At 44.4% G+C, this 21,815-nt stretch overlaps 2 protein-coding genes across 4 annotated transcripts in view; one reads left to right on the forward strand and one right to left on the reverse strand.

Moving 5' to 3' along the window:
• The first annotated feature begins 297 nt into the window (after positions 1 to 297).
• On the forward strand, positions 298 to 8,836 carry uevld (UEV and lactate/malate dehyrogenase domains). 3 transcript variants are annotated; one of them, XM_064313982.1, is made up of 12 exons: positions 298 to 432; positions 1,671 to 1,755; positions 2,227 to 2,292; positions 2,523 to 2,686; positions 3,218 to 3,359; positions 4,270 to 4,361; positions 4,540 to 4,645; positions 4,974 to 5,144; positions 5,541 to 5,714; positions 5,992 to 6,061; positions 6,521 to 6,644; positions 7,110 to 8,836. In XM_064313982.1, the coding sequence occupies exons 1-12, from the start codon at positions 412 to 414 to the stop codon at positions 7,272 to 7,274; spliced, it is 1,380 nt and encodes a 459-aa protein (XP_064170052.1). In that variant the 5' UTR covers positions 298 to 411; the 3' UTR covers positions 7,275 to 8,836. The 3 variants fall into 3 exon arrangements, with proteins under 3 accessions (XP_064170052.1, XP_064170050.1, XP_064170051.1); XM_064313980.1 differs by lacking the exon at positions 298 to 432 and adding an exon at positions 717 to 748; XM_064313981.1 differs by lacking the exon at positions 298 to 432 and adding an exon at positions 1,283 to 1,480.
• Positions 8,837 to 9,192: 356 nt separating this feature from the next.
• Positions 9,193 to 21,815, reverse strand: part of LOC135242743 (USP6 N-terminal-like protein) — a 37,453-nt gene continuing 24,830 nt past the window's right edge. Inside the window, exons 5-14 of the mRNA XM_064313979.1 lie at positions 21,007 to 21,087; positions 20,466 to 20,573; positions 20,260 to 20,369; positions 17,913 to 17,961; positions 16,602 to 16,722; positions 16,416 to 16,510; positions 15,935 to 16,000; positions 13,847 to 13,946; positions 13,234 to 13,377; positions 9,193 to 12,624 (exon numbers count right to left, since the gene is read on the reverse strand). Coding sequence (XP_064170049.1) covers positions 11,543 to 12,624; positions 13,234 to 13,377; positions 13,847 to 13,946; positions 15,935 to 16,000; positions 16,416 to 16,510; positions 16,602 to 16,722; positions 17,913 to 17,961; positions 20,260 to 20,369; positions 20,466 to 20,573; positions 21,007 to 21,087 — 1,956 coding nt within the window. The 3' untranslated portion in view covers positions 9,193 to 11,542. The remainder of the gene's footprint in view (positions 12,625 to 13,233; positions 13,378 to 13,846; positions 13,947 to 15,934; positions 16,001 to 16,415; positions 16,511 to 16,601; positions 16,723 to 17,912; positions 17,962 to 20,259; positions 20,370 to 20,465; positions 20,574 to 21,006; positions 21,088 to 21,815) is intronic.

The raw sequence follows: 21,815 nt of genomic DNA on the forward strand, positions 1-21,815 counted from the left end.
TCGGTCCTGAGGGACCCCTGTGTATGCTGGTTTCCATTCCAACCTCAACAGCAATCCCAGAATTTTAACAAGCTGTTAATTTTTCTTAATTAGGTGCTTTTCATGTTTTAGAGCTGGCGTCTCCAGTCTTATCCAGAAAGGGCCAGTGTGGGTGCACACCTGATCCTGATTCTACTAATCAAGGTGCTTAGCAGTGACTCTAGTGATTGATTAGTAGATTCAGGTGTGTGCACCCACACTGGCCCTTTCTGGAACTCCAGCTCTAAACATGAAAAAATAACAGCTTGTTAAAATTCTGGGATTGCTGTTGAGGTTGGAATGAAAATCAGCATACACAGGGGTCCCCAGGACCGAGTCTATAAGGACCACTGTTCTAGAAAATTTGCAGAATATAAATAATGAGTCTTGAGGATGTTAAAAATATCCGGCAAGGTAATAATTTCGAAATGACACGCCATTCCCATTTTAGTTGCCTAGGGCCAAATATTTTTTAAAAGAGGGTTGCCAGATGTTTCTTCTTATTGCTGAAACGTATGTTTTGTCACCAGAAATACTATCACTTTAACTATTTAGACAAAGATAATGAGATTAATAACAAATTAATTAATAAATAATGGATTGAATAGCTTGTATAAAATCGGTCGATCACAATATACGCCAGACGATTCGTGACACTTTGGCACAATGATTTAACGCTACGCTTGTAACTTCCGAAGTGCTTCGCTGCAACCCCAGCTGCCATAGAAACGTAAATTTCGGCTTGCCGTAGCCCATACACATAAGAACCATAGACATGCATATTTAACTAGATAGGATAGCACGCCCTCAGTCTCTTAGCCAAACTCAGCAGTGAAGCCCCGGAAGTAAGCTTGTACTGCGCATGCCTTCGTTGTTGAGGGCAGCAGTGAGCGCTATCAGACTTTTGAAGGCAAAATAAAACTTCCCCGATGGTATTTTGAAACTTGACTGACGACCGTTACGTTTCATATGAAAAGCATATTGAAAAGTATGCATTATATAATAAAATATGCACATTTTAATAAATATGTTACCAAGACTTCTAGACCAAAACAACCATTGTTTCAGAAACTGCTGCACACATAATGAAATTCATGATCACAAAAAATAAACCGATGAGGTTTTCTTGGGTTGTTAAATCACCTTGGATTTCTACATTGAATTCAATGGGAAACAAGCGCTTTTGCCCTCTAGCATGCGCAGTAGAGGCTCTTTCCCATTACTTCCTAGGCTTCATCGCCTGGCCCCTCCCACCTCTCCAGTTTCTTACACTCATGATCGGAACTCCAGTTTCGCGGAAGTTTTTATTCTGTTGCCAAGTTATGTAGGCAGCAGGTTGCTGTTGGTTCCGCCGTACAAAGTCAAAGCTTTGATTGTTAATCTCTCAGACTAGACACTGTCAATCAGCAGATGTTACAACATGGATCTTAGCTCGGAATCTATAAAGAGGATACTCGGAAAGGTTTGTAGACAATTTGGGAAACTAACGTGAGTTAGCACTTTAAGATGAGACGGATTGCTATCTAGAATTAGGTATCTACTGGCAAAACCAGCTTTACCACATTGCTGACCATTTAGCATACAAGCTATAAATGGAGCATTTACACCGACGTGTACATGTAAGAACTAACTCCTGTCTTATTTGTTTTCAGTATAAGTTTCGAGATGTGGCGATCGAAGAACTTCAGAAAGTACACAGGATACACCCTGATTTGGTAGCACAGGCCGGCACATACAGTAAGTTAGTCAACTAAATACAATGCATAAGATTGCATCCTATCTGAAACCAGTACGAGGAAACAAGGTAGCATAGAAAGCTAAAGTTAGATCCACTTAGGTATTCTTAGGTGATCAAAATGTAGCCAACAAGCAAAGTGTTTTTAACTTGCTTATAAAATGCGCAAATCAACATTTACTTAAACAAGAAAAACTCATTAACCAGCATTTCTGAAGTGTACAATAGCATTTTTTCTCCAGGATTCAAGCTTATTATCCGCAATTCAGTCTCTCAATGACCAACTTTCGTGAAGACTGTCTACCACCAGCCTGTTATACGATTAAGGTCTTTCCTTGTGTTGTAAATTAAGACAATGTCCTGTTTTTTTTAATCAGGGGTTTGTAAATAATCACACCCGAGTGACAAAATAGTCTTTATGCGTTGTTTAGGGCTTCTAAAAATGCTGTCTCTATTATTGTCTGTGCATGTAGCTTTTACTGACGGCACCCAGAAGGACCTCCTTAAACTGGTGGGCAACATTCCAGTCAGATATCAGGGTGAGTTTGATTCTAGACCACTAATATTTTGAAGCCATCTCGGCTACACCGACATGCATTTCCTCATTTGGCCAGTATTTCTGGAACAAGTTATGTCTTAAGGATTAACACACCAAGGTTGTCAGTCTGTATCAGAAGCCTGACCTTTAACCTCTACTATTGGTCACACTCGTACAGAAATGGTTGAACTTGTGGCCATGAAACCTCTCAACATGTCTCTGGCATTGCAGGCCACTCGTACAATCTGCCCATCCTCCTGTGGCTTCTGGACTCCTTCCCCTTCACCCCTCCCATCTGCCTGCTCCGCCCCACCCCCAACATGGTGATCCGAGAGGGGAAGCATGTGGACTCTCGGGGGAAGATCCACCTGCCTATCCTGCACAACTGGGACCATGTGAGCACCTGTAGTGGGACACAGTGTTTAGACTCAAGACCAAACTCTTACTTTACTTCAATCCATTTCTTTTTAAAAACAAAAGGGACAGTTTTTGAAAGATGAATGTCATCATTTCATGTTGTATGCCACATTTAGTCAGGGCTCACTGTCATTTGTGGTCCTGTGGAATACATATCCATACAAAAAATAGAGACTGTGGTTTGCAATAAAATTTGAAATGTAAGTATAAAATGTGTATTAAAATGCAGCCATGGGGCAAAAACACTAGCAGCAGAAATAAGTAGTCTACATATTTCCAGAGGGTTGCAAGTTTGGATCCCAGGTGTTGCCCCTGTTTCAGTATAATTAATTATATTCTTTGTTTATATAAATTAATAAAGTCTGGCACCCTGGTCAACGACATGCCTCAATCAGTATTGCAGTATCACAATTTGAGCCATAATAACTTAAAATATTTTCACTGAAAGGCCTGAGTTGTTGGTGTAAAACATGCTGATAAACCTTGTTTTGTGTGGAACTGCTTTGTAGCCGAAGTCCACGGTAAATGGCCTCTTGGCTGAAATGATTGCCAAATTTGAAGAAGATCCCCCACTCAGCTCGAAAACTTCAAGAGACAGCAAGGACCCAACAGACCTGCTCGCCTTTGTGTCAAAACTAACAATCGGAGAAAGTGAGTCCAGGAACTATTTAATTTGGCTTGCTTTGGGTGCCAGATAAAAGTACGCAATCAGCCGTTTTTGTTCATGCACTTTGACTGAGCCATACAGGTAGAGGTGGAACAAAATCTGTAAATTTAACACTGGAATTATTCAGACTCACTATTTAAATCTGCTGTTCAGCTGCTGTACATATGTCTACTGGATGTGATATTGGGTGTTTCATTAATTAGGCTACATGCTAATAACAATAGCTCCATTTGCATGTGGAATTTGTTTTGAAGTTTGCGAGGACAATTAACTATCCTGCTTTGTTTAATGTAGTTTTGTTCCTGGCCAAAGTGTTGGCAGAAGGGCGGGATGGATGTGGATCCCTTCCTGTCAGATGTTTCAGCTTATTTTTGTACTTAATTTTGGGGCTGTTTTAGGTTCCCTTTTCAGTAGGCTATTTGTACCTGGAAGTCAAACTGTAGCCCAGTGCAGTTCCACTTGGTTGGAGATTTCCTGAATAGCCCATGACCTTTTAAAAACCTACATGGAAACTCTACTAATGACTAGCTAGTGCTTAAGAATTGCCTTCTGTAAATATTAACTTAGCATATGTGTGTGTGTGCATGTGCATTTAATGGAGTTTCCAGGTAGAATTGTTAATGGACCAGGTAATTCATGTTTGGCAGCAAAAAAAAAAAAAAAAAGCCACATCTAAGCTTTCATAAATTTTAATGAGGTACTTCATCTCAAACGTATAGATATTTACACAAACATAAAAGAGCACTGTCCGCTCCTGTCACAATAAACTTATCGGAAACTACTCCTATCCAGCTGAAGATAAAGAGCTGTGTCACTAAGTAGGGCCAGTGCTATCTGTTGATATCTTGGCAGAAAAATCCCATAACACAAGTGTCCTTTGTCCTCTGTTTATAGGCGGAGTCAAGCCTGATCGACCAGTCAACAAAGTCACTGTAATAGGAGGTGGAGACTTAGGAACGGCCACTGTATTGAGCCTTTTGGCCAAGGTAACTCTTTTAAAACTCCTGGATGTTTAAAAAAAAAACAAATCAGTAACTTTTTTTTTCAAGTTTTGTGACTGTCAGGTAGATCCATTTGTGGCCATGCATATCCTCCAAGATCAGAACATTCTTTCAAGACCCTGTCTGTTTCTGACCAATACCATCTATTTTATTGACATCTAAGGGTAGCGTGGACAAGCTGGTCTTCATTGACCTTCCTGACAGCTCAACTAAAGGAGGGACCATGGATTTAGAGATTTTCCATCTGCCCAAAGTGGAAGTTTCCAAAGGTACACTCACAGTCCACAATCAATCTGGCTGTCTCTCCCCTCTCATTACCCTGTATGCACACTAGAGCCTTCCAGCACCAGTACTGCTGGTTATGCTTATATCAGTGTATAACACTGTAGTCTGGGTTATGGGTTATACCAATGTCCATTTAATTTTTATTTCTATTACTCATACAAATTCTGCTATATATTTCATAAGGAGATGAAATTAATAATGTAACATTATTACATTAGTAATGTAGTCCCATTGAATAGGACAAGATGTAACACCACAGAATAGAATAGGGCAGGGGGAAATAATCAACTGAACTCTCTTCCCTGGGTGTAGACTTGTCGGCGTCGGCTGGGTCGAAGGTGGTGGTGGTGACGGCGAATGCCTGGAGCGATGAGCAGTCATACGTGGGCGTGGTCCAGACCAACGTGGATCTGTACAGAGGGTTCATCCCCACCGTGGCCCGGCTCTGCCCACAAGCAGTACTGCTCATCGCCTCTCAGCCAGGTCTGGACCCAAACTGTACACACCCCACAGACGCTCACTACAGACTGTTACACACTGTCCCTGCAGACTGGTACACGCTCACTACAGACTGTTACACACTGTCCCTGCAGACTGGTGCACGCTCACTACAGACTGTCACACACACTGTCCCCGCAGATTGGTACACACTTGTTACACACACTGTCCCTACAGAGTGATACACAAATTAGTACAGACTGTTATACACACTGTCCCCACAGACTTATACATTCTGACTACAGTCTGTTACAAACACAGTCCCCACTAATTGGTACACTCTCACTACCGTCTGTTACACATAGTCCCCACAAACCACACACACTGAGCCAGTCCAGTCCCCTGTGTCCTGACCCTAGAATTCCCCTCGCCCTCCTACAGTGGACATCATGACCCACGTGGCGTGGAGACAGAGCGGACTGATGCCATCCTGCGTGATCGGTGCCGGGTGCAACCTGGACTCAGAGCGCCTCAATTACATAATCAACGTCAGCCTCACAGGACACAGCACCGGCAAGCAGGGCTGGGTCATAGGGGAGCTCTCCGACAACAAGGGTATGCACAGCCCCTTCTGCCACGCCTAATCACACCTTACACTGACTTTTAAACATTTACTGATACAGTAGCATTAACATCAGCATTTTCTGTTGCTAATTGTTGGTTTGATCGGCTAGTTTGCACAGTAGAATAAGCTTTTTCTGTAATACTGCCATACTTTTTTTATTCCTGATTGATTTATGTCACACTGAACTAAACTGTCTGCCACGCTACCGTTATGTGCATAGTTTTCACAGGACAAGAAATACAATGTAATTCTGTGGCCCTGTTCTAGTTGCCATCATGGCTAATATGGGTCCGGAGATGATGCAGGTGTCCAACTCCGCCAAACCCCTGACTGACAGGTAAGCACAGTGCCATCTACTTTTCTGCGACTGGCTCTGGTCTGTGTTGATGGCATTGCACAAAATTTTACACATCTTAAAATCTTCTGGTGACTACCAGTGTGAGGTAAATTGAGTAGTGAGACTTTTAACCAGAGAGCTGTTGGCCTGAATCTGCTGGTTATGCAGCTTTTGCTGTTCTGACAAGGGTTTTGTAACTATACCCACAGTCTGGATCAAACGTGTGGGAATTAGTTCAAGGTAAATTTTGCACTGATATATAAGCATTTTTTGACAGGGAGCGGTCAATATGTTGAAAATTTTGCCATGTCATGTAGATAGAGACCCTGATAATGTTCAAGTCTAGGCGTGATGCAGTGCTGGATACAGCCTATAAGGAAAAGATGGATTTAAATGGACTGACTGGCTGGTCCTCACTGTTATGCGTTTGTATCTGCGGTCACCTTTGGTTGCTGGCAGAGCCTTCGAGATGCTGAAGGGGAAGGGGCAGAGGTCCTGGTCAGTGGGGCTGTCCATCGCTGACATCACCAACAGCATCCTGCTGGACAAGAAGAAGATCCACTCCGTCTCCACACTGGCTCAGGCAAGCTTACCTCATACACCCAACACTATGGCCGCTGCAGACAAGCCTACATCACACACAGATAAGTCTACATCATACACGGAACACAAAACACTGCAGACAAGTCTCTGTTACACAGAAACACAATAACCATCGCACAGATGGTGTACAGCACTTTGGTCAATGCCAGTTGTTTTAAATGTGCTTTATAAATAAAATTTACTTACTTACTTACAGACAACTCTACATCACACACTAAACACTTACGTGTACAGCCAAGTCTACATTACACACTCCATACCATAATCACTGCAGACAAGCCTACATCATACATGGAACACAAGACACTGCAGACAAGTCTCTGTTACACACCAAACACAATAACCACAGCACATATAAGTCTGAATCACACACTGAATCGTACATCCACCGCACACACACGTGCCGCTGTCCTCATGTTGTGTGTGTATATGTTTCGTATGGCAGGGCTGGGGGGGCATTGGGGTGGAGGTGTTCCTCAGTCTGCCTTGTGTCCTGGGGGCGACGGGGTCGATCCGGCTGGCCAGCGTGCCTCTGGGCCCGGAGGAGGACTCCAAACTGCGGGAGAGCGTCACGTCCCTCGCCAGCTTCCTGTCGCAGCTCCGCGTGTAACCAGGGCCCCCCACACTGTAGCCAGGTTCCCAGCCTGCCTTTATCCCAGATGTAGTTATACCGAACCTGCTTTTGAGCAGTGTAGCAGTTAACACACCTTGCACTTTATACAGGGATCACCCAGCAGCAGCAGCGGATCCCATTCCCTGTTCCACTCGACCTGTAGCCTCAGAGAGCCACAGGGTGTGGTGGATTTTGTTGGTATGGATCACTTAATTAAGCAATTAAAGCGGTTTAAATTTAACTCGCCTCACCTGGCTTCTTGGGTTTCAGTCGGTTGTGTGGTCAACATTGGACACAGTTAAGGAATCGGCTGCTGATGGGTGATGTAACTGAACTTTGCAAGCTGCTTAAATCATGAGAAAGGAGTTTCGGGACAATTACCAAATAAAAGGCATTTTGTCTGTCCAATCGGATATCTGCAGAGGGGCCTGACGTGACCAGACAGCACTGCTCCACAGCCAATGGCATCGGTATATATACAAAGGGAGGCCGAGCCTCTTGGTCTTAGCTTTGAGGTTCCCCTCAATGTCGGACATTAACCTCAACAGTCTGCACCACAGATTTAAACTAAATACATTTAGGATTGTTCTATGAGAAGATTATACTTAAAAAATGTGTTTGGTTGCACATGCAGATCATTTAAAAATCACATTCAGAAGGGCTGCTTACACAGTTTAGTGGTCACTATGTCCAACTGAAATTTCCTTGGCCCTGATTAAGTACTTTCCTTTTCCAATATCAGGGTTTTGCAAAAAAGGAAAATGATTTTTCACGTGGATGAAAACTGAATAATTGGTACGGATATCTCATACAAGCATTTCCTCTGAAATGAATGAAAATAGAAAAGTGACCATTTATACTGAAATATATGTTGGCTGCTTCTTGGTACTGTACAGAAAAAAAAAGTTTACCATCCAGTTGTCGTACAACAGTGAAAAGTCTAATTCTCACTTCCGCACAGATGTTTTGCCAGCTGGGCTGGAATGCAATATCCACATTAGTCCAGACTCGGTTCTGTTTTCTTCTAAAGATCAGTCGTGTGCTTTATTTCGCTTGCTCAGGATACTCTTATTTGCTTTATTGAAAATAATGCTATTTAATATTTATATATGCCAGCTTTACTGCACTGCTGATTAGGGTCTGGGCCAGTTCCAGGGAGGGAATGAATTTACTTTGATTAAAAATGCATAATACATATTCTCCTATGGGGAATTATTCAGTGAATGCACTGAAATGGAATGGACAGCAACTCTGCTGATTACATTGGCACAATGTACCAACCTACATGAAGGGTCTAACAGGGTTTGTTTAATGCTTGAAGAATCATTTGAAGTGTGAGGTAGTGGTATAATGGGCTGAGACATACTGTTTGTTTATTTCTGCACTGCTTAATACTGTTGTATTTACTCCTGCACATTGGAAGGTAAACTGCTGCTTTAAGTGCCTTTTAAAGAACTGTTTTTGCTAAAGTTAATTGATCTGTGCACAAATGCACCATGTATTCTTGTACTTTTGTGCTGTATATCTGTATTTTATGGTATTAAAACAATGGAATCTAAGTCACGTTATTTATTTTGAGCAAAATAAATCATTAAGCCTCACCTGTGAACAGGACTAGGGGGAAGGTCTTCTGCACACAGTTGCTTTAAGCCTGTAAGTGTTTTAATTCCCTTTACCTTGCAAACTCATTCCATGGCTGTTCCATTTACCTCTGAAGGAAAATAAGATAAATACATGCAAGTTAGAAACTTTTTTGTCTTCCTGCAAACACGATTAATCGTCTCAAAGGACAGAATTTACAGCTCATGAATCTCAATAAAACCAAAAAGGCTATAGGTCAAGTCCTCCCAACACCTTAGAAAATGTACATCAATGTCCGGCAGCTATGTCTGGAAATAAAGAGGAAACTCTTGGGTTTGTTTCTTTTTTTGCTTGTAATACAAACAATGTGCAAAAATGACAAAAGACAAAAATCAAATACATATTGCATATAACTTATTAAAGCAGTAATTTACCTTTGAAAGCTGTGGAAATAAATGCTCAATTTTCTCTCCCAGGCTTCACTCCTTGCGGTTCCTCACAGAACCAGTCTATCTTTATTAAAAACCCATCATAAAATATAAAGCTCTTTCCTGAGCACTGTAACTACTGCCAATTATTCCGAGCTAGTGGGGGGGGGGGGGGACAACTACTGTTCAACAGCTTATGACTTAAGACATACATAGGTCTGTCTGAAAACAAAACTGATGAAAAACAGCACTTTGTTACAAAAGGAAGCATATTTAAACCAAACACAAAATCACAACTAATTCCGTCAGGTCAAGAATACTGTCAAATGAGATTAAAATAAAAAAATAAAAAAAGATGAAAAAGTGCAATCTCTCCACCAGGTGGAGCTATTCAATTGGCACGAAGAGAAGGCATTCCTTACGGCTTTGAAAACAGAACCAGTATTTGGGCGTTTTTCTGTTAATAAAGGCAATTCGACTCACCTGGTGGAGATATCAACATACATGTTATATAGATATCAACATAAAATAAATGCCTGATTTCAGGGTGCAGGTTAACGGTTTGGTTTTTTTTACATTCAAACTTTACACAATATCTACATTATTGCTACATATGATTTTTTACCCAACAAAAAAATTGCATCAAACCACAGAGCTGTGGCTCTTTGCAAGAGGAACAAATGACCAAGTATGAAGCCGTGAAAACTGTCCTGCCTTTTGGAAGTGGCAGTTGATTTGCTGAGTGCACCTGGGGGCTGTTTGAAATCTTTGGGTATTCTGCCCATGCTTTGGTCGTTCTGAACGCCACTAGCACAAGGCTACCTCTCAAATCACCATTATATTTACAGCTCAATTTCACCTGTGATTTAAGGATAAACATGCAATAAACACAGGCTGTTTTTAACACTGCCAAAAGTCAAGTTCTAGTGAAATCCAGCTACTTGGCTTACCCCATTGGTACTCAGTGACAAATATTACTCTCCTCAGACAGACCAACCCTCAGCTTGTCTGTGAGAAGGGTATCATTCGGCAGAGCTTTCTGGCAGCAGGATTACTGTATATGTGGGCATGTCAATTTGCTGGCAACAGCAGAATACTACGAGCAAGGAGAATGAACTGATAATGAAAGAAATCCAGCTAGCAAGCTAGACTGATTTATCTCTCCTTGTATATTACAAATGATTACACCTCATTTTTAAATCTTTAAGGGCAGCAGGACTTCCATACATTTCCATGATTATTTTCCTGTCAGAGGGGACAGAGAGAACCCTATATACACTGCATTAGTAAGGAGGGAGAGAAAGCAATATGTATTACAGACGGTTCAAGGAGAGGGTCCAGGGTTGACCCATAATCCCATTTGCTGTGTTGCATGACGTGAGCCTGCTCACTTTAAACAATGACTTAGACCCCAGTTATCGACATGGTCTCCTATGAACCCCTTTAAAGTTAGCGCAACCTCCAGACACTGCTGTTCCATGATTACAGACCATTAACCCTTTACTAACTGCTCATGATACAAAATGTTCTGTGTGCAGTGAATGAACATTGGCATATAAACAATAAATGAACTTGTGAGATCACTAATGTGATCAGAATGTTCTTAACTGAACATTCCAATGCTGCTGTAACCATCACAGCTGGTAATGGAAAGCAATGAAGGTCTAGAACACTGACTTAGAATTTTGAAAAAAAAACATTCCAAAAAACCTACTCTTCACAAGGTTAAGAAACATTTTACCTCAGAAACAGGGACAAATACAGCAAATGAAAAATTAAGCACCACAAAGCAATGGGCACACGGGCTGAATGTGACCTCATACCCATTATTCCATTTGTTTAACTGCACAATATGTCGTGAAACCCCTCCTCAGTCCCTTTTTTTACACTTTCCAGACAGTTTTGGCATTAAGAACTGTGACCACAGCCCTTTCTATTCGCTAGATAGTACTGATCTGTCACAATGGAAAGGCTTCATCAGGATTTTTATTAAAGCTAAATTTTGTTAAACTCTACCTTCATCAGATCAGTATTTGTAAAACTACCAAAACAATAATATCAGGGGCAAAAAAAAAGCTTCTTTACAATATAAAGGTTAAGAAGTCTGTACACATCTGTCAAAACAGTTATTTCTGCCAAAACCCCTCAGGTAAACTCTTTCAGCGCAGCATTGTTTACAACACAGTTTATTTTTTAAAAAGTGGTGTGTCTGTAAGAAATGCTAGAGGATCCGTCAGAAATTGGCAATGCCATATGCTAAAATGTCACAGACTTGGGGAGCTGCTGGTTGGAGAGGTGTGTCCGGTAAAAATCTGGATCGGAGCGGACAGCGGGGACCGCTGTCGTTTGTCCTGTGGGTTTGGGGGCGAAGGGGAGCGTTGGTGGCATCAACGCTCGTTTTGGTGAGGCCTGGTGACTCCCGCCCTCTCTCTCCACCTCCACCAGAGGGCGAAGGTCAGCGGCTTCCTCCCAAGGGGGTTTGTGGGGCAGTGAGGGGGACTGGAAGGTGACGAGCCTGTTAGAGAAGTGAGGCGGGGACTGAAGTACGTCCGGCCCATCTCGCTGTGGCACCTGGGGAAGCTGACGGTGGGGCGGGGGAGGGGGCGTGGGCTTTGGCTTAAGGCAGGGCGGGAGTGGTGAAGGGCGCACTGGAGTGAGGTTGTTCCCGTTGGTGGAAGGTTCCGGAATGGCAGTGGCCGTCGGCAGCAGCTGGTCCAGGCAGTGGTTCTCCTGGCCCAGGGACAGGTTGTCATACTGGGAGATGTTGGAAGGTCTTCGATCGGCTGCCTGTGACAGGGCTAACGGTTTCGGGGGGAGGCACGGGTGGGAGGCACTGGAGGGGACAGGGACTGAGGCTGAAGGTTTGGGCGGGCGCTGAGAGAAAGGCGTGTCGCCCCCTGGTGGTGTGGGAGGGTAGACCTCCTCACTAAGCAGTGGAGGTGGGTCTAGCTCGGGCAGATCCAGCTCAGCTGCAGTTGGGTCTCCCGCATCGCTCGTTTCTGGAGGCTCGTAGGGAGGGGGCCACTCATCACTGTCCTCCAGGGGTGCTGCCCCGACAACCTGTCTTATCCCCGCCTCTTCTGGGGGAAGCTCCACCCCCTCAGAGCTAGGGGTCGGGGCTTGGCGTTGGGGCTCCCCCTGGCTGTGCACCAGCATGGGGTCGGTGGAAGGCAGGGTTGGGGGAGGGGTCTGGAAACCCCGCAGGTCGCCAGGGGAGGGGGTCTTGTTGGATGCAATGGCCTCGCTCTTTCCGTTAGCAGCCTGCGGGGGCTTCAGCGGCAGCAGCAGTACGGGTCGCTCCACGCCCAGCAGCTGCTTTGGGAACTCATCCGGCTTGGCTGTGGAAGCAGAGAGAGGTGGTCAAGTAAGTGGCCAAAATAGAGCCTCGGTACAAACAAACAAAGCCTTGGTACAAACCAACAGAGCCTCGGTACAAACAAACAGAGCCTCGGTACAAACAAACAGCCTCGGCACAAACAGTCTCAGTACAAACAGAGTCTTGGTACAAACAGCCTCAGTAAAAACACCCTCGGTACAAACAAACAGAGTTTTGGCACAAAAAAAGCCTCAGCTGTTAACATCAGAAAACATACTGAGGAAAAAAATCCTTCGGCCCTTTCTTATTTACCCACAGTCTAGAGCAGGGGTGACAAACTCCACTCCCGAAGGGCCGCAGTGTCTGTTGGTTTTCAGAGCGTCTCCAGTAATTCATTTAAGTCACTGATTGGCTAAAGAGTCCAAACACCTTGTTCTCAAGACCTTAATTGGCAGCTGATTGAAAGCTGATTGAACCACAAATACCTGCAGGCACTGCGGCCCCCTATTCTGCTCATAAATGTTTTTTACCCTTTTGGTGGGAATGAAGGAAAGAAGCAATGGACAAGCTGACAGGCAGCGTGGTTTAAAATGCTCCCGTCAGGTGTGTGGTCAGCGCATCCTGAACGCACCTGGCTCCATCTTCATCTTGCGCAGCTCGGACATGGACACCTGCAGCTGCTCCACCACCAGGTCGTCATTCAGGAAGAAGGTCCTGGCCATGGTCTCCTGCAGGAACTCCCGCAGGTCCTCCAGAGGCAACTTCAGGAGGTGCTCTGGGGGAGAGGGGGGTTAGGGAGGTGGGTTAGGGATTCCTTCTGCACTCATCCTCACTCATTTCAGTAAAGATGCCGTTGTTTCAGCCATCTACACTGCATTTGCAGTAAAAAGCATTTGCTCTTAAAAGATCGCCAGTGCAAAGCAATGAAACAGGCATTCTCCTTATAAAGGCATACTGGATAACTACTTTTTCTATTTTATTAAGTTTCAGTATGCAGCCAATCCCAATTTATTCTTACTGACTTATCCAGAACATGAGCATCATTAGAGTTAAGTGCACTATGTCACAATACAGAAATTTTAATTACTCTCATGATATGCAAGCTCTGGGTGGATGCATGCAGTCCCTACAGTACTGAGAACATGCAATTATCATGAGTCAGGTGTACTCCATAACACATAGAGAATGGTAAGGCTAAGGGCAGCCTGTTAAGATAATCTATGGCTATAAGTAACAAGTCTTACTCTTGTGCAGTTTGAGTATGGTGTACGCCATGGCAGTCAAAATCTTCTCTCCTTCCAGTATGTAAATATCCCACAAGCGCAGTGTCAGGGTGAACGGTGTCTGTTTCAATAAGAGCAAAGAGGAAATTAATTTAAAAATAAAACCATGCACTGGCTCCACTTCTATTTTCTATTTAAACAAATATTTCAGCTAGAAACAGTTTCACAAGTACAAATCCTTCAGTTTCCCACAGAAATTCCACACCAGTTCGAGTGCAAGCTGCTATTATCACACAGTAACAAATGTGTGCTTTAAGTACACACTCACACAAAACATTGAAACACTTCAATGATTCATATCCTCAACATAATTATTTACATAACTTACAGTATTATTTTGGTGAAAGATTAAAGGACACCACTTTCTACGATTCATTTGCCTTCTGTCCTGAAAGCTGAAGGTCAATTTCCTTCTGGGTTCAAGCTGGGTTATGTACAGCTTATCTCTGCTCTGACTGCACGAGGAGTGCTGCTGCTGTCCCAGCCCACAGATCTGACTCAGGGACCAGCTCCAGATCCACAGATCTGACTCAGGGACCAGCTCCAGATCCACAGATCTGACTCAGGGACCAGCTCCAGATCCACAGATCTGACTCAGGGACCAGCTCCAGATCCACAGATCTGACTCAGGGACCAGCTCCAGATCCACAGATCTGGCTCGGGGACTAGCTCCAGGTCCACAGATCCGACCCGAGGCTTACATCTGGCAGGGGTTTCCACGGAGCCAACAGTCGTTCAGCTCCAGTCCCCGACGTACGCTCAGGACCATTAACTGCTAGAAAACAGCTCAGCGAACCCCTCAGCACCGCGTTCCAGCCCTGCACCGTGGGGCCCACAGAGGGGTTCCCTCACACACAGTGCTGCAGAAACACTTCTAACGCAGGGACACTAACCTTCTGACAATGTGCACACTGAGCTGGTCTGCAGACATTAAGAGGTGCCTGGTGTTTGATCTTTGGGTAAATTTAACTCCGATAAGACCTCCCTGGTGGTTGTCGGTCTGCTTTGCAAGGGCCATTTCATGTGTGTTGTCCTCATGTGGCCAATGAGATGCATTTCCTGGGGTTCCTTCTCCCCCCAAAATAGATTTATACAGCTATTGGTCTTTGTTTTTTTGAAGAATGGTGAAGCTGCCCTCTCAGCATTATGTGACACTACAGTCACTTAGCAGATGCTCTTATCCAGGGTCTATAATGTTATTATATTATTATATTATCCCAAAAGGAAATCCAAAAACAAAAGAAAGAGGATAGTAAAAGATGGCCAAGGGAGCCAGGCTGCAGTCCGAAGAGGCGAGTCTTCAGTATGTGCAGAAGATGGGCAGGGTTTCTGCTGTACTGACTGCAGGCTCATTCCACCACCAGGAGCCAGACCATACAGGAGATGTGGCCGCAGTGCAAACATGCAGGGAATATTTCACCACCCTGTCAGCAGAGCGACGTTTCAGTAGTGCTTCTCTGACTCGCGTCCGTGTGGATCTGACTTGTGATGCATGTGCCAAGGTCACGGTTTTGTATTCCAAAACTCTTATCACCGTATTACATTAACAGCAGTCACAGACAACTCTGACTGAAAAGCTGTCACTCCGGACAGAAGAATGTGAAAAGCACCAGGGGACTGATACCCACTCAACCCCCCCATCTGCCCTGCAAAGTGACTGTGGCTACAGCTGTGCAGAGGATGGGTTTTTGCGCATATCACTGCTCTGAAAGGGAAGCTGTCACTATGACATCATCCAGCTGTGATCACTGTACGAAATGAAGCAGACGGCCTCTCCACACAACAAACTTACAGTGTCCAGTGAGGTCACACACTGTGTACACACACTCAGACATGCACTGCATGTAACATACAGACAGTCACACACACACATTCACTCACACACAAACACACACACACTGCATGCAACATACACAGACAGACAGACACACACACACAAACTGCATGCAGCATACACAGACACACACACACTGCATGCAGCATACACACAGACAGACAGACACATTCTCACACACACACACACACACAGTAAATTGGTAGATTTCTCACCCTATCAATGAAACACTGCAGGAACCATTTGGTTGTGTAAATCCCAGTGAACATCTGCTCCTTGTCCTGAATTCAGAGAGAGATGTGTAATGAGACATAACATAGTCACATATACATTTTCTGGGGCAAAAGCAACAACTAAATAACATGTCTATGAAGAAGTAGCTTGAAGAAGAAGTAGCTTGAATTCATTTTCAGTTCATTATAAAAAGAAAGCAAGTGTTTGAAAGTGATCTGCACAGATCACAAAAGTTCTCACTTAAATGTACCACACACTCCAAGTGTACGTCCCTTTCATAGAGAATATATAAATATAAATATATAAAGCGTGAGAGCACCCGCACCCACACACACAAACAAACAAACACACACACACAAACACACACTCTAGAGGAGTGCAAACATTGCTGGTAATCAGACACACACAAACGCTTTCCCTTGGCTTTATTTTGGCCACAGAGCCACCCAGGCTGCCTCTCACCATGTGCTTCTTCAGCTTGGGCAGGAGTTTGGAGAGGATCTGGTCATGTTGAGCCTGAAAGCGCTGGAGCTTGGGAAAGCCGGGAATGAAGAACCCTGTGGGAGAAACAGCAGGTTTCAGCACCCCCAGTTTGAACTGGCGTCCTAACTCCGCCCCATTGTTTGAGCTGCCTCCTGAATGGCTCACCGTGCATGGCATGTTTCTGATTGGTTAGCAGCTGGGAAAGGGCCCAGAAGGCATCCTCTTCGTTCATGTACATCAGCAGGATAGCGGCGATCTGGCTCATCCCCTGGCAGTAACTCACTTCCTGTGGAGAGAGGGATCAGGGGTCATGTACGGTCACAAACTACTCCGAGTCCAAATTGGTCACGCACACATAAACACTACTTAAATAACACCAGCAAAGGGAGCATATAAAAACTTATGAAATAAAAAAAATTGAAATAGTTAACTGCTCATCCAGAAGAGTGAAGGCTTAAACTTTTAACAGCACTCAGTCTCATGACCTGATACGGATTTCCACTGTCGATCCAATGAGGGCTCCCTGATGATCACATGACTGACCAGCACCATGTGACTGCATCAGCATTTCAGACCATTTGCCCATCAACTGTGCTTAACTACATAATGTGTCCAACCCACACTGGAGTAGTCCTAGGACTTCAGTGAAGACCCCTTCGTACAGCAACCTGCATCTAAACACACAGCCCACTTCCCAAAGTGCTGAAGTTTTAAGCTCTTTGCCAGAGAGGGAGGTCTGAAAGGTCAGTGCTCTGAGCTGGTGTGATGTATTTGCTTTAGCAGTTTCCCTTATCTGTGGCCATGTATGTTGCTCTGATTTTCCTCATTTTCTGTTTATACAGCCGATTACAGCTGGACAGGTTAGCTACCAAAACTGGCTCAGCAGGAACTTGAAATACTTAAACTCTTTCGATTCAAGTAGAATTCCTGCAGATCCATGAGAATGTTGCAATATGTGAAACAATAATTTGATCTGAACGTTAGGGAAAACAGACATTTATTTTTAATGTTGTCGGCAATCTGCAGGAATTTCCTGTTGTATTCAGTGATAAAGTATGTGAAACATTCATGTGACCCAGGTCTGTTGAGGACTTGGCTCATCGGTGTCTTTTGGAGCTCTACACTCTGCGTACTTCAAGCTGAGTGCATAAGCGCAGATGGCAACAGTTCATCTGTACCAGAGGGGCGACTCCTGTTTGCTCTCTCCCTTAAAGAGACCTACGCTGGCAACCTGCTGGGGTTCTGAACCCAACAAATGTGTGAAGTGGGGCTTGTGAACCATGGCAATTTGTTTTCTGCTTCCCTTGTGGGTGTAAAAACAGAAGCTTAAATCTCCCGGCAGAGGAGCTGGGGGGCTTATCCAATCACGTAAATAAAACTGGAAACAGGACTCAGTGGAAGGGTTGGGCAATGGGTGGTGGTGGGGTTCAGTAGCACATAACTGTTGATTACGTAATGGCGATTCCAGTCACTCACCGTGTTGTAAACAGAGTAGGCCGACAGGACGTGGAACAGAGCCTGCTGTCTGCGGAGAGAGAACAGCGGAGGAGAGAGGAGGGGAGAGGAGAGACCATAAGGGCAAGTCACAGATACCCACAGGCTTGAAACCAGGCACAATTCATTATTTGTAAATACTCTAATGACAGTTTTTCATGGTTATCAAAGAAGTAAAGTTTGTAAAGTTTACGATATGGGTACCTGATTCCATTTAAACTAATGTATAGCACAGCCTTTCAATTAATGCAGAATAAATTGCATGTAAATGAGCTCTTCTGTGTTATAAATGATATCATATAACCAAATGTCTTTGTTAATCAATGGGATGCAGTGTTTCCCCTACATAGACTCATCTATAGGGGCGTAGCCAAAACATCCTCACGGCTGGCACAATATGAAAGCTGGTAAACAACGGGGTTCATTTACGAGACACGCCCATACCCTGCGGTTTACGAGAGGTGCACTGAGCAGTCACAGGAAGCCCGGCGCTCATTTCGCACGAGGCTGGGCTGCTCAGCTGCTGTGTTTAAACGCACCGCACACGTGACTTCCTGCACACCACATGCGCTTGTTTGGAGACTTACAGTCATCACAGATGAATGACTGCAGAACACACTGACGTCGATAACTTTTTATCTCCAGTGTTGGGCTTTTGGATATTACTGTAACAAACGTGGATATATAGGTAAACTCACTCCTCACTTGTCAGACACAGGCTCCCCAGTAGCACTAATGGCAAGCGACACACATTGCAATTTCACACTTTACATTGCAAAGCTACATTCTGTAAGCTACACTAAACACGTCATACCAGTCATATCAATGAGTGGAAATTTAATTTCGCGCCATGCATTGGATGTGCTCTGAGGTTTGGTGTATTCTGCATTTTCCAATTTTCCATAAATTGTCAGGTGAAGACAGACTTCAGAAACTGACAGTGAGGAGAGCACCTTGCTGCCTGTTTAAGGATCTGCATGAAAGGCCTCCCCCTGAGGCCAGTGAGAAGGCTGTGCAGGTTTTCCTCTCTAAGCCAACGGAGGTAAGATGTCCAATGGAGGACTGTACTCTGTGGGTACGTGACTTTGTGCAGCTGTGTTACACTCGATGCACTGGGAGGCTAAAGCTGTGCTGCATTAATGTAACTGTGCTGCTGGCAGACTGAAGCTGTGCTACGGGTGCGCACCCTGCGCCTCCCTTTCTCAGGCCTTTGCTCCTGTCTCTCTAAATCACTGGGCTCCATTGCTGAAGTATTCTTGAAGCAGTGTGGGTGGGTCAGACTGCTCCTCTGTTCCTCTGCAGGCCTGGAGTCCATTAAGCTGCCTCTGACATTACCAAAAACGGCCCTGGAGCGCTTTCAAACACGCAGTGCGGCCAGGAACGAATGTCAGACATTTCCCTCTGCGCACGTGCGTGCGTGCGGGTGGGTGTGCGTGCATGTATGTGTATGTGTGCGTGTGTATGCGTGTGCCTGCATGCGTGTGTGTGTATATCTGTGTGTGTCTGGATGCTAATAACCATGGAAAGACACAACAAAAATCACTAAAAATCAAGTTAATTCATGCTAGAAGATTAAAGATTAAAAGCGCTCATCACTTCACACAAAGTGATGCAGTAACAGGAAGAAACAGAAGAGCCTCATTTCTTTCCCATGTTAACAGATACAACACAGTAATCACAAGCCCCATCAATGGGCAAGCTGTAAAGCCTCTGCCCATTCAGAAAGACCGGAAATGGCTCCAAACGCAGCACCATGGAGAGACATTTTGCTTGTGGTTCACACAGTTTCTTTAAAGGTAGCTACCATTCTTTGCTAAGTGCTTAGCAAAACCGTGCACACACACACAATTGTGTATGAGAACCGTTGGTGCTTTAAAAACATCTGGGGAAACAATGGCAGTGCCCGCTCTGGAGCGGCTCTATTGTGAGCGTGTGAGAGGGGGTCTGCTGCTCGGCACTTCCTGGCAAGTCACGCTCTGTGACAGGAAGTCTAATCAAACACACAGAGAGGCAGGAAGTGGCGCTTGCTCTGATCGCTGGCTCACAGGGTTACACAAGCTCAGCCCTGGTGGAAATATCTGAAGAGACTTGGCTTCTGCAGAAGATACTAGTCACAAAAAGCCAATCCAAGCTAGCTCAATAAAGGAAAAACTAACAAAACAGCAGCCAAAAAAAGTAGTTAAACCTGACTCTACTGTTAGTAGATAAAGTTTTATTCTTATACAAACCTCATTCTTTTCTATTTCTAGTTGTAAGCTGTAATTTTGATTGGTGTTTGCAGTGTGTGTGTGTGTGTGTGTCTGCACCATGTGTGTGTGTGCTGGCTTACTTGACTCCAAATCGATCCATAAACATGATATGGTTTCGAAAGGTCCGGTTCACGTCAAGATCGATTTGCTTGATTTCAGTGGAGAAGTGTCTGGCCTGTTCCTTCATTTTCTGCAACAACAACAAAATAATTTATCCATCAATTATGCTTTTCAACAATCTGGCAAAGAGCTTCACTTCTACTCAGTCCTGAACGTGCACACTAACCTCGTACTTGCCAGGGTTGTCACTCTTCACTTTCTCCACATCCAGCAGTAAGGACCAGGCCTGCCCCCGCAGCTGCAAGGGAATCCCCTTATACACCCTGCGCCACATCTGCAGAAAACACACAGAGAGGAGATCAGAGGGGGGGGGGGAGAGAGAGGAGATGTGAGGAGAGAGAGAGAGGGAGAGAGAGAGAAGGGGGAGAGAAAGGGAGAGAAAAGGGGAGATAAAGAGAAAGACAGAGATAGGGAAAGGGGGAAGGGTTGAATAGTGTGGGAGAAGGAAAATCCAGGCAAAAGTAGAACAGTGAAGGAGAGAGAAAAGTAATACACAGTGAGAGAAGGAGAAAGCAGGAGAGGGGTTCAGGGAGGCAGATGGAAAAAGACAAGAAGAGGAGAGTGAGGGGGAAGAAAGAGAGAAAAAGAATTAAATGGTGAAGGAAAAAGAAGGAGAGATATAGAGAAGGGAGAAGCCAGAAATGAATGACAGGATATTAGAGCCTGTGTTCCTCATGCCTGATGCACACAGGCACAGTTATCCTCACCCGTTCACTGTTCCTGTACTTGTCCCATTTCTTCACCATTTTTAGCCATTTCTCCACCCTTTCAATTTCCAGATGTTTTTGCTGAAGAGGGATGAAAATAAACTTCCTGTTAGAGCACAAACAGTAGCAATGTACAGTATATACAAAATGGGTAGCAGCCTTACTATCAACTCTATCGTACAAAAACATCAGACGAGGGTAACCAGTGGCGTCAAAGGTCAATGATCCGAGAGTCAGGGGTAAGGAAGCAGGGATCTCCAGTGTGTTCCATAAGCACTGCCTACAGGCTGGATAGCCAAACAGAAACATTTCCAGGCGGCTACTTTTTACTGCCTTTTCTTTAGTGAGCGGCTTCTCCTGACTCTGATCGCCCTATTGTATCCTTGCATCCAACTGAGCAGTGCCTACATCCCAAAAACAAAAGATAAACTGCCAATCGCGATTGCCTCTGGCCACAGCAGAGTACTCGCTACAAAGTACATCTGCACAATTTGTCAAGTTCTGCTTCATTCCAGTTCTTTTAGCAAGTAAGTTTATTATAACAGAACAATAGCAAACAAAACAGAGATTGCTTTCAGTCGCCACGTTTTATGCAGAAAAAAAAAATAGCCAAAAGGTGAAAAAAACAGGCCTATGGGAGACCAGGGTCTATGCACAACAAAACATTATTAGTGTCTGATTTCATCCCACTAACCCCGCTATTTCATCCTGCCTCCGCTACTACTGTGTCATAAAATTCTGAACAACACACATTTATTGTGTTATTGAGAGTTGGCATATTAGGGCAAAAATAGTTATTTTTAACAGAA

The sequence above is a fragment of the Anguilla rostrata genome, chromosome 16 (genome assembly GCF_018555375.3).
Source record: "Anguilla rostrata isolate EN2019 chromosome 16, ASM1855537v3, whole genome shotgun sequence".
In the NCBI taxonomy this organism is placed as follows: Eukaryota; Metazoa; Chordata; class Actinopteri; order Anguilliformes; family Anguillidae; genus Anguilla; species Anguilla rostrata.

Excerpts from the sequence above, each read along its gene's own strand:
- uevld (XM_064313981.1), top strand. The coding sequence starts at position 1,439 with ATGGATCTTAGCTCGGAATCTATAAAGAGGATACTCGGAAAG. Across the intron at positions 2,293-2,522 it reads CATTCCAGTCAGATATCAGG|GCCACTCGTACAATCTGCCC; the intron begins GTGAGTTTGATT and ends CTGGCATTGCAG. Across the intron at positions 6,645-7,109 it reads CCGTCTCCACACTGGCTCAG|GGCTGGGGGGGCATTGGGGT; the intron begins GCAAGCTTACCT and ends TTCGTATGGCAG.